This window comes from Mercenaria mercenaria, chromosome 11, assembly GCF_021730395.1.
Source record: "Mercenaria mercenaria strain notata chromosome 11, MADL_Memer_1, whole genome shotgun sequence".
In the NCBI taxonomy this organism is placed as follows: domain Eukaryota; kingdom Metazoa; phylum Mollusca; class Bivalvia; order Venerida; family Veneridae; genus Mercenaria; species Mercenaria mercenaria.
This window is the reverse complement of record NC_069371.1, coordinates 6187909-6200573: the sequence shown is the minus strand read 5'-3', so window position 1 is coordinate 6200573 and position 12665 is coordinate 6187909. Positions and strand designations below refer to the sequence as shown.

The following is a 12665-nucleotide window of genomic DNA, read 5'->3' as shown; positions in this document are numbered from 1 at the left end:
AAATTATAAATGAAGCTGCTATTGTGCAGACAAGGTCAAAATAGCTAGTTTTGGCCCTATCAGGGGCCATAACTCTGGAACCCATAATGGGATCTGGCCAGTTCATGAAAGGAACCGAGATCTTATGGTGATACAAGTTGTGTGCAAGTTTGGTTAAAATAAAATCATAAATGAAGCTGCTCTTGTGCAGACAAGGTCAAAATAGCTAATTCTGGACCTTTCAGGGGCCATAACTCTGGAACCCATAATGGAATCTGGCCAGTTCAAGAAAGGAACCAAGATCTTACGGTGATACAAGTTGTGTGCAAGTTTGGTAAAAATCAAATCATAAATAAAGCTGCTATTGTGCAGACAAGATCAAAATAGCTAATTTTGGCCCTTTCAGGGGCCATAACTCTGGAACCCATAATGGGATCTGGCCAGTTCAAGAAAGGAACCGTGATCTTATGGTGATACAAGTTGTGTGCAAGTTTGGTTAAAATAAAAATCATAAATGAAACCACTAGCGTGCAGACAAGAAATTGTTGACGCACGCACGCACAGACTGACGACCGTCGACGGACGAAGGGTGATCAAAAAAGCTCACCTTGTCACTATGTGACAGGTGAGCTAAAAATCGGTAAACGAGCGAAAATTGATATCAAATATATAGTCCTTTATACTAACCATTTCAAAAACTTTATCAGACAGTTCACGCCCTTTTAATTTCTTTTTAAACAGTACAATCATATACATGTACTAAAATAGTTGGCAAAAATCAACAAGAGATCACAGAGTGATCTTGGCGCCCACCAATGTGCCATTTTTGAGTGTTCCAAATTTCAAGACTTATTGACTAGCTCAAGGTCAAATTTAATTTCCGTACACAACACAAATCTATGCATGTGGTCCAAATTTGAAGCCTGTACCTTCAAAAATGTGAAAGTAGGTCACTAGGTCAATGTCAAGGTCAAAGTTTGTTTCGGTACACAAAACTATGCATGTGGTCCTAAATTTGAAGCCTGCAGCTACAGAAATGTGAAAGTAGGTCACTAGGTCAATCTTAAGGTCAAAGTTCATTTCGGTACACAAAACTATGCAAGTGGTCCAAATTTGAAGGCTGTAGCTTGAGAAATGTAAAAGTAGGTCACTAGGTCAAAATTATGGTCAAATTTTACTTCAGAATACAAAACTATGCATGTGGTCCAAATTTGAAGCCTGTACCTTCAAAAATGTGAAAGTAAGTCACTAGGTCAATGTAAAGGTCAAAGTTTGTTTCGGTACACAAAACTATGCATGTGGTCCAAATTTGAAGGCTGTAGCTTGAGAAATGTAAAAGTAGGTCACTAGGTCAAAATCAAGGTCAAATTTTATTTCGGAATACAAAACTATGCATGTGGTCCAAATTTGAAGCCTGTAGCTTGAGAAATGTAAAAGTAGGTCACTAGGTCAAAATCAAGGTCAAATTTTATTTCGGAATACATAACTATGCATGTGGTCCAAATATGAAGCCTGTACCTTAAAAATGTGAAAGTAGGTCACTAGGTCAATGTAAAGGTCAAAGGTCATTTCAGTACAAAAAACTATGCAAGTGGTCCAAATTTGAAGGCTGCAGCTTGAGAAATGTAAAAGTAGGTCACTAGGTCAAAATCAAGGCCAAATTTTATTTCAGAATACAAAACTATGCATGTGGTCCAAATTTCAAGCCTGTAACTTCAAAAATGTGAAAGTAGGTCACTAGGTCAATGTCAAGGTCAAAGTTTGTTTCGGTACACAAAACTATGCACATAGTCCAAATTTGAAGGCTGTAGCTTGAGAAATGTGAAAGTAGGTCACTAGGTCAAAATCAATGTCAAATTTCATTTTGAAACACGAAACTATGCATATGGTCCAAATTTGATGCCTGTACCTTCAAAATGTGAAAGTAGGTCACTAGGTCAAAAATAAAGGTCAAAGTTTTTTCCAGTGCACAAAATTATGCATGTGGTCCAAATTTGAAGGCTGTAGCTACAGAAATGTGAAAGTAGGTCACTAGGTCAAAATCAAGGTCAACTCAGTCAAGGTTCATCTTGCCACTCAAAAATATACATGTGGTCCAAGTTGAATGTTGTAGTTACTGACAAGAACATTTTAAAAGCTTTTCCCTATATAAGTCTATATGAACCATGTGACCCCCGGGGCCGGGCCATATTTAACCCTAGGAGGATAATTTGACAAACTGGTAGAGAAACACTAGATGATGCTACATTACAAGTATCAAAGCCCTAGGCTTTGTGGTTTGGACAAGAAGATTTTCAAAGTTTTTTCCCTATATAAGTCTATGTAAACCATATGACTCCCAGGGCGGGGCCATATTTGACCCTAGGGGTATAATTTGAACAAATTTAGTTGAAGACCACTAGATGATGTCACATACAAAATATCAAAGCCCTAGGCCCTGTGGTTTTGGACAAGAGGTTATACAAAGTTTTTCCCTATATAAGTCTATATAAACCATGTAACCCCCAGGGCGGGGCCATATTTGACCCCAGAGAAATAATTTGAATCATCTTGGTAGAGGACCACTAGATGATGCTTCATACCAAATATCAAAGCCCTAGGCTCTGTGGTTATGGACAAGAAGGTTTTCAAAGTTTTTCCCTATATAAATCTATATAAATTATAGAAATAAACAAAGGGCCATAACTCACTCATAAATTGTTGAACCAGTCTGATTTTCAGGGGGACACAACTAGGGTACCAATACATCATTCTGACAAAGTTTGGTCAAAATCCCCCCAGTAGTTTCTGAGGAGATGCGATAACGAGAAATTGTTAACGGACGGACGGACTGACGGACAGACGGACGGAATGACGGACGGACGGACCACGGACGCAGAGTGATTTTAATAGCCCACCATCTGATGATGGTGGGCTAATAAATCTGTATCAAAGGCCATTTTTACAATACACATTAAACACTTTTAAGGACGTATGCTAGAATTCCCTGTATATGAGATGGGCAAATTTTTTTCCAATAACAAGAATTTCTTCAAACTTTGGATATTGAACGACAATCATCTAAGAAACAAAAATATGCAATAAAATCATAGGTCACCGGTATTGAAAAAGAATTATCTGCCCTTGAAAACAGCATTTTTGGGGTCAAAAATGCTGTTTTCAAGGGCAGATAATTCTTTTTCAATACCGGTGACCTATGATTTTTAATCATGGTTCATACAGAACTTTCAAAACAAAATTCAAGTACTTTTCAAGGATTTTTTCCCCATTTTCAAGGACTACATTTACTGGTCGGAAAGCCCTGTCGAAGACAGGTCTGTTATTTGTTTTTTTTTTGATATTTTGGTCTGATCTGTTATTTTTTCTGATTTTCTATTCGCAGAACATCAATTCAAGGACAATTTATCAAAATTTACTCGTTTTTTTTTAAATTCAAGTACTTTTCAAGGAGTTTTTGGCAGTTTCAAATTTAAGTATTTTTCAAGTACTAGGCATCAAAGTCAAGTACTTTTCAAGACCAGTGCGAATCATGTTATTGCATATTTTTGTTCCTTAGATGATTGTCCTTCAATATCCAAAGTTTGAAGAAATTCTATTATTGGGAAAAATTTCGCCCCGAATTCTAGCGTGCGTCTTTAATTAGCTTTATTCTAACAAAATCTGAAAATGTGCTGCTTTAAACAATGCTTCTCAAAGCAGGTTCTTTTTTAATGTGATGAGTAATGGATACTAACCTGATGAGGAGGCATCATGGCTTCCAACATTACCTGTATCATGATGGTCCTGTAAAAATTATAATTTTATTTACTGTAGGTTTATACAACAATTGCTGCAGATCATGTTCAAATCACAAAATTGTTAGATTACTAGTTGACCTTTTAGTTCAATATGTGACCTTGACCTTTGACCTACAGAGCCACTTCAAGCACTCTGCACATAGTCTCATTGCCATATCCCAAGTTTAAAGTCAATACCTTTAATGGTTAGAAGGTTATGCTTCAGACGCGAATTATGACGGACGGACAGACGGATGGACGCAAACGGCATCACATAACACGGCCGTTTTTTTCACAACTGTTAAGGCATAATATAAATGGCATTTCTATATGATAATAATTATAACACCATTGATGAAATACTGGTTGGTTCTAAGTTTAGTCCAAAAGAAGATCACAATGCATTTCCATTATTTTTAACTCTTTATGAGAATATCATATGAATTAAACACAAACTAACATTTTAGAGTACTATTCAAATTTTGGCATACTAATAATTACATAAAATGTTGGTTCCTACAATTAAGTCTGAAACTGTTACCTAACCTTTCTTTGATGTAATAAAACAACTGTTGCCTACTGAGTCACTAGATATGATGCAATATTCATCTTTCATCCAGTAAATGGTATCTGAACCTCCCCTTAAGGTGCTTTTTTAACTCTCTTTAATGTAGTTCTTACCCACCCTTTCAGGTGGTTCTTATCACCTTTTAAGGTACATGCAGTTCTTACCTACAATTACAGTAGTTTTTAACCACCCTTTAAGGTCGATCTTGCCTCCCTTTAAGGTGTTTATTACCTCCCTTTATGGCCATTCTTACCTCCCTTTAAGGTGCTTCTTACCTCATTTTAAGGTGGTTCTTACTACCCTTTATGATGGTTCTTAACTCCCTTTAAGGTAATTCTAATCTCCCTTTAAAGTAGTTCTCACCTCCCTTTAAGGTAGTTATTACCACCCTTTAATGTGGTGGTTCTTACCTCTGTTATCCCTAACTGCCTCTCTTCCTCTGATATTATTGAAAGGACTGCTGCCAATCGAGTTTGGTTGTTTCTATAATACCTCCTGAAATTATAAAAAGTGCATATACAGAAACAAATATTTTGTTTATGATGTTTCAAGTCACACCAACACAGTTCATGTCATTTCAGGCTTTTTTTCTGCCAAAATTTGGGAAATATTGAAACATTATAAATACAAGAGCACCGCAATGCAGGCAAATATACGCCCAAAGGTATGACCTCTGACCCCTAAGTATGACCTTGACCTTGTAGCTAGCCATCCAGAACATGCACTCTGCACATCGTGTCCATGTGGTGAACATTAAAAAAAGTTTCTTCGTAATCCTTCAAGGGGTTCAAGAGTTACAGAGCAATGACATTTGACCCCCAAGTGTGACCTTGAACTTGAAGCAAGACATCCAGAACATGTGCTATGCATGTCGTCTCGATGTGGTGAACATTTGTGCCAAGTTTCTTTACAACCCTTCAAGCAGTTCAAGAGTTACAGAGTGGACACGAAACACATTCATACGACTATAGACCCCTAAGTGTGACCTTGACCTTGAAGCAAGACATCCAGAACATGCGCTCTGCACGTCACCTCAATGTGGAGAACATTTGTGTCAAGTTTCTTTGAAATCCTTCAAGGGGGTCAAGAGTTAAAGAGCGAACACAAAACACACTCATATGACCTTTGACCCCTAAGTGTGACCTTGACCTTGAAGCGAGTCATCCAGAACATGCGCTCTGCACATTGTCCCGATGTGGTGAACATTTGTGTCAAGTTTCTTTGAAATCCTTCTATGGGTTCAAAAGTTACTGAGCAGACACGAAATTGCTAACGGACGGACAGACAGAATGACAGACAGATGGACACCAGGGGTAAAACATAATACCTCCCTTCGGGCATATAATAAAGGAATCTTTTTTGGACAATATTTGCAAATGTGGGATGGCATATTCATAACTGTTCAACAGTATATTATTACTTCTGTTCACTTAATCTGAATACATATATATTAGCAAAATATCATTAAACAGCAAAAAAACCCTAATGGTAAAAATCAATTGGAAATTCTAAGTTCAGATTGGGGAAAACTTTTTTTGCTATGGGACAGCCTCCTTTTACCACAGAAAAAAACTACAGGAAAAACTGCATATTGTAACTTCTCAGCTTTAATGGTGGAGAAAAACGTCAAAGTGTAACGCTGGATATTAGTTCAGGTATGGGTAGGTACCTGGGTACAACCACCAACCTTCTGCATACCAGCTAGATGGCACTGTCACACTGATCTAAGAAAGGTTGAACCCACAGAGGTGATGTCGATCGTCAACTCCACAAAATCACAAATAACAATGGAACTCCAAATAAATATTTATTTTATTTTGTTGGGTTTAACGTTGCAGCGACACAATTATAGGTCATATGGGGACTTCCCAGCTTTGATGGGGGAGGGAGACCCCAGGTGCCCCTCCGTGCATTATTTCATCACGAGCGGGCAACTGGGTAGAACCACCGACTTTCCGTAAGCCAGCTGGATGGCTTCCTCACATGAAGAATTCAGCACCCAGAGTGAGGCTTGAACCCACATTGTTGAGGGGCAAAGAATTTGAAGTCAGCAACCTTAATCACTCGGCCACGGAGGCCCCGGAACTCCAAATAAAAGCAGATTGTGTTTAATAATAGCACATTGTTATCATCAGAAAAAAAAACTTGGAAACATCTTTGTCAGAAATTATACATTAATTTTAAAGCTATTGTTATCGAAACTAAAAAGTACTTTAAGGCTTCAAAATTTTATCAAAGCAAGAAAAACTTTAAGCTCTTTCGTTGTCTGTACCATTGTATATGTTGTTACAGACTACTCAGGTATTTGGAATCACCCCACTAATCATTTTATATCTGATACAACAAATACTCTGGCAGAAAATAGAAAATAGTTACTTTTGTAAACATTAACCATTTATGGCCATTTAACAATTTCTGGTTAATATAACATACAAATACAAACTAATACACAGGGGCCAGGTGTCATGCTCGAGCGATCGAGTTATCGATGCTCGACCCAGCCATGGTAATTTCATAAACAATATAGAAGGAAATCGGCCGGGACCACATGAATTGCTCGAGCGAGCCCGGGCGCTCGAGTCATTGATGCTCGAGCGAGCGGTGTTTCACTGTATACCTATTTTTTTCAATGGAACAAGGCAGTCTGAAAGAGCCATATCCCCCGCCATTGTTATGGATAGTGAAAGGGTTTATGGTATTTGGTTGAACCATCAAACAATCTATTTGTGACCTTGACTGTAAGCTGGCAGGGGTGAATTTTGAATTCTGCCCATTGTCTTGATAAATGGAATATTACAGCCAAGTCATATTAAAATCTTTCAAGGGGTTAAGGAGATACAGAGCAAACATAAAATGGAAGACTCAAACCTTTGACCTTGAGTTGTGACCTTGACCTTGAGCCAACAAGGCTGAATCATGAGTTCTGCACATCGTCTTGATGAGGTGAATAATTGACCCAACTTTCATGAAAATCCTTCAAGGGGTTTAGGAGATACAGACCAGACACAAAATGGAAGGCCCTGAGTTGTGGCCCTGACCTTAAGCCGACATGGCTGACTTGTGAGTTCTGCACATTGTCTTGATGAGGTGATCATTTGACCAAAGTTTCTTGAAATTCCTTCAAGGGGTTAAGGAGATACAGAGCAGACACAAAATGGAAGGCTCAAACATTTGACCCAGAGTTGTGACCTTGACCTTGAGCTAACATGGCTGACTCATGAGTTCTGCACATTGTCTAAATGAGGTGATCATTTGACCCAAGTTTCATGAAAATCCTTCAAGGGGTTTAGGAGATACAGAGCGGACACAAAATGGAAGGCCCAAACCTGTGACCTTGACCACCTTGAACCGACATGGCTGACTCAAAAGTTCTGCACATCATCTTGATAAGGTGATCATTTGACCCAAGTTTCATGATTATCCTTCAATGGGTTTAGGAGATATCATAAGAGTGGACACAAAATTAAAGGCTCAAACCTTTGACATAGAGTTGTGACATTAACCTTGAGCCAACATGACTGACTCATAAGTTCTGCATATCCTCTTGATGAGGTGATCATTTGAGCCAAGTTTCATGATCAGTGTTCCAGATAAGCTGCGTATCGGCGTATTTTACGCATAAAAATCAACTAAAAACGCACATGATTTCATTTTGATGCGTACATTATACGTACATGACTTTGAACTTACGCACGACATTAAAACTTGAAGCGTACCTTAATTATATTTAAATGAAAACATGTTGAAAACAGCTGATCACTACTTCCGTATAAACAATGCGACGGGTAACCACTATTAACTTCGCTAAAACGTTCTACCTGTCTTAGAAACCATAAACTAGTCTACTTGAACATCTGCATCGTCTAGGCGCTCTAGAAATTTTATGTATTTACTTACCAAAATCAAGCGTTTGATCGTTGTATTAAAACGAAAGTAGGCACATTATTTTTTATCATGGCTTCCGAAGCAAAACAGAGAAAAATTGATATTTTTTTGTGGTTAAAACACCTCTACCGACTAAGAGCTTTGTGCAACCAATAATCGAAGACATTATTTCTGCCGTTTTAAAAAATAAAAAGTCGCATGTGGCTGTCACAGAATCTACCATTGAAAGTTGGAAAAAATCGTACCCTTGGATAAAACTCACTGAAAAGGACAGTTTATGGTGTTGTTATAATGTCTGTCTTTGTCTCTATAGTAACGGTAAGTATTGTTAAAATTACCCTTTATCCGAGTTTGGAATTTTGAGTTTACCCCCATCTTCTGAAAAGTGAGGGTAATTACCCATGGGGTCAAAAAATTATCTGGAACACTGATGATTATCCTCCAAGGGGTTTAGGAGATACAGAGCGGACATGAAACAGAAGGCCCAAACCTTTGACCTTGAGTTGTGACCTTGACCTTTCGCTGACATGGCTGACTCATGGGTTCTGCACATTGTCTTGATGAGGTGATCATTTGAGCCAAGTTTCATGATTATCCTCCAAGGGGTTTAGAAGATATAGAGCGGACATGAAATGGAAGGCTCAAACCTTTTACCTTGAGTTGTGACCTTGACCTTGAGCCGACATAGCTGACTCATGAGTTCTGCACATCGTCTTGATGAGGTGATCATTTGACCCAAGTTTCATGAAAATCCTTCAAGGGGTTTAGGAGATACAGAGCGGACACGAAATATTACAGACGGACAGACGGAAGGACGGACGGACGGAGGCCATTTCTATAACCCCCCACCACTCGTGGCGGGGGATTAAAAACAACTTAGACAGGACCATATAAAGATACTACAGATCAAGTTCTAAGTTACTACTGTTTGCAGATCAAATTTCCCTTTCACACTTTTTGAAGTGGATAGAGTTATACGTTTACGTCACAAAAGCGACGAAGTTGAAGCTGTTTTAAGAGTAATCCTGACAGGTTAACCCCGCCCCATCCGCCAGCTTTTTACCGTATTCACCTTGTCGCTTGAAAGAGTTGAATGCGTCCTTTCTTTATCTATGATACACGTGTACACAAAGAGCGCGCTCTGACTCTTCAATATGTCTAAAAACAGGCCCAGTATCCCCATTCTTGTATACGTTGTAACTTAATCGATTGAAAAGAGGTGAATATAATGGATATGTTGTTTAAAAAGTAAAATACTCCTATTTCAACTACGTCCAAATGGGAAGAGCGTTTTTTGTTTGTTTTGACAATTATTATCGAGGGAAAAATATTTACGTCTATAGTAATTTCTGGCCTTGACGTAGTTATACAGAACTAGTTTTTGTTGCGTAATAATAATTAGTAAGTGACCTTATAATGGAGATTTAATGTAAAACAATCATTGAGCTACACAACACTTGTAATTGTGATATCCATAACAAGAGATCACAGAGTGATCTTGGCGCCCACCATTGAGCCATTTCTGAATGTTTCAAATTTCAAGACTAGCTCAAGGTCAAGGTCAAATTTAATTTCGGTACACAATACTGTGCATGTGGTCCAGGCATGTGGTCCAAATATGAAAGCTGTTACAGCTTTAGAAATGTGAAAGTAGGTCACTAGGTCAATTTCAAGGTCAAAGTTCATTTCGGTATACAAAACTATACATGTGCTTCAAATTTGGAGGCTGTAGCTTGAGAAATGTGAAAGTAGGTACTAGGTAAATATCAATATCAAATTTCAATTCAGAACATAAAAATATGCATGTGGTCCAGAATTTGAAGCCTGTAGCTTGAGAAATGTGAAAGTAGGTCACTAGGTCAATCTCAAGATCAAAGTTCATTTCAGTACACAAAACTATGCATGTGGTCCAAATTTGAAGGCTGTAGCTTGAGAAATGTGAAAGTAGGTCATTAGGTCAAAATCAAGGTCAAATTTCATTTCGGAACACAAAACTATGCATGTTGTCCACATCTGAAGCCTGTATCTTAAAAAATGTGAAAGTAAGTCACTAGGTCAATGTCAAGGTCAAAGTTTTTTCAGTACACAAAACTATGCATATGGTCCAAATTTGAAGGCTGTAGCTTGAGAAATGTGAAAGTAAGTCACGAGGTCAAAATCAAGGTCAAATTTCATTTCTGAACACAAAACTATGCATGTGGTCCAACTTTGAAGCCTGTACCTTCAAAAATGTGAAAGTAGGTCACTAGGTCAATGTCAAGGTCAAAGTTTTTTTCGGTACACAAAACTATGCACGTGGTCCAAATTTGAAGGCTGTAGCTACAGAAATGTGAAAGTAGGTCACTAGGTCAAAATCAAGGTCAACTCATGTCAAGGTTGTCAAGGTTCATCTTGCCACTCAAAACTATACATGTGCTCCAAATTTTAATGTTGTAGGTTATTTGACAAGAAGATTTTAAAAGCTTTTCCCTATATAAGTCTATATGAACCATGTGACCCTCGGGGCGGGGCCATATTTGACCCTAGGGGGATAATTTGAACAAACTTGGTAGAGGAGAACCACCAGATGATGCTACATTACAAATATCAAAGCCCTAGGCTTTGTGGTTTGGACAAGAAGATTTTCAAAGTTTTTCCCTATATAAGTCTATGTAAACCATGTGACTCCCAGGGCAGGGCCATATTTGACCCTAGGGGAATAATTTGAAAATCTAAGTAGAAGACCACTAGATGATGTCACATACAAAATATCAAAGCCCTAGGCCCTGTGGTTTTGGACAAGAGGTTTTTCAAAGTCTTTCCCTATATAAGTCTATATAAACCATGTGACCCCCGGGACGGGGCCATATTTGACCCCAGAGAAATAATTTGAATCATCTTGGTAGAGGACCACTAGATGATGCTACATACCAAATATCAAAGCCCTAGGCTCTGTCTTCAGTCTGATCCTTTATATGTATGTGTTAATTTATCTACTATTTATTTGAAGGGTTTAATGCCCATTGTTTAAACATTATCTCAGTTATTTACAGACAGGCAGTTGATAAGCCTCGTCTTCATTCTTGGGAAGAACCATTTCTAGACTCACATATTCTGTAAGAATCAATGATAGGTTACAGCGACTACGAATCAGTCACGTTACACGAGATACATTATCTGAAATTTAGGCAGGACAATGCCTATAATGTATTAGAGGGTTCCGTTATTATTTTCACATCCACGCAACCTAAGTGTAGTCAGTGATGAACTCGTCCAAGATTTTATTGAGGGTAACATTCTGACCAAGTTTCATTAAGATTGGGCCAAAAATGTGACCTCTAGAGTGTTAACAAGCTTTTCCTTCGATTTGACCTGGTGATATAGTTTTTGACCCCAGATGACCCAATATCAAACTCATCTAAGATTTTATTAAAGGGTAACATTCTGACCAGTTTCATTAAGATTGGACCAAAATTGTGACCTCTAGTGTTAACAAGCTTTTCCTTTGATTTGACCTAGTGACCTAGATTTTGACCCCAGATGACCCAATATCGAACTCATCCAAGATTTTATTGAGGGTAACATTCTGACCAAGTTTCATTAAGATTGGGCCAAAAATGTGACCTCTAGAGTGTTAACAGTCAAATTGTTGATGACGGACGGACGATGGACGGACGACGACTGACGACGGACACAGGGCGATCACAAAAGCTCACCTTAGCTAAAAATACAGCCTCTATCGCATACACAAGGTTTTTCTTTGATTTGACCTAGTGACCTAGTTATTGACCCCAGATGACCCATTTTCAAACTCGGCCTAGACTTCATCAAGGTAATCATTCTGACCAAATTTCATGAAGATCAGTTGAAAAATACAGCCTCTATCGCATACACAAGCTAAATGTTGACGGACAGACAGACAGACGACAGACAGACGCCGGAAGCTGGACATCGAGTGACCAGAAAAACTCACCTGAGCATTGCTCAGGTGAGCTAAAAAGGGCAGGAAAGACACCAAATAAACATGTACATTCAAAGGGATAGAATAAGGTAATTAAGCTTACAGTTATTTCATTTATTTTTTGTCATGTTTAGAGTCACACAGACACAATTTAGTCATATAGTAACTTTTCCAGCTTTAGATAGTGGTAGAACCACTGACCTGTCAGTCAGCTGGATGCATGGCTAGCTCATATGAAGAATTCTATGCCACAAGCAAGGTTTGAACCCACATCAAATTGGTGAGGGGCATACATTGTCAAGTCCAAGTCAGCAACATTAACCACTCTGCCATCAAAGCCCCTCTTGTTTCATTTAAAGGTTCATATTGACTTTGTTTAAAAAGTCCCAGGTGCACAATTTCATATGCTATACAACAATCTTCTAATGTTTCATGACTCTAGGTCAAATAATTTTTGGGATATGGGCAACATAAACTATTAGGCCCTTAATACACACTATTGACTGTCAAGGGCAAT

At 38.3% G+C, this 12665-nt stretch overlaps 2 protein-coding genes across 3 annotated transcripts in view; one reads left to right on the top strand and one right to left on the bottom strand.

Annotated features, from left to right (window-relative positions):
- The window catches only part of LOC128546984 (116 kDa U5 small nuclear ribonucleoprotein component-like), a 110570-nt gene that overhangs the window by 53622 nt on the left and 44283 nt on the right, over positions 1-12665 (top strand). The window contains exon 1 of one of the 2 annotated variants that reach the window (XM_053518455.1): positions 12208-12237. The exons of the other annotated variant lie outside the window; for it this stretch is intronic. The gene's annotated coding sequence lies outside the window, so the exon portion shown is untranslated. Of the gene's footprint in view, positions 1-12207; positions 12238-12665 lie in introns of those variants that run through there. 2 annotated transcript variants of the gene reach the window in all.
- The window catches only part of LOC128546947 (uncharacterized), a 28832-nt gene that overhangs the window by 5395 nt on the left and 10772 nt on the right, over positions 1-12665 (bottom strand). Inside the window, exons 3-4 of the mRNA XM_053518376.1 lie at positions 4734-4818; positions 3714-3762 (exon numbers count right to left, since the gene is read on the bottom strand). Coding sequence (XP_053374351.1) covers positions 3714-3762; positions 4734-4818 — 134 coding nt within the window. The remainder of the gene's footprint in view (positions 1-3713; positions 3763-4733; positions 4819-12665) is intronic.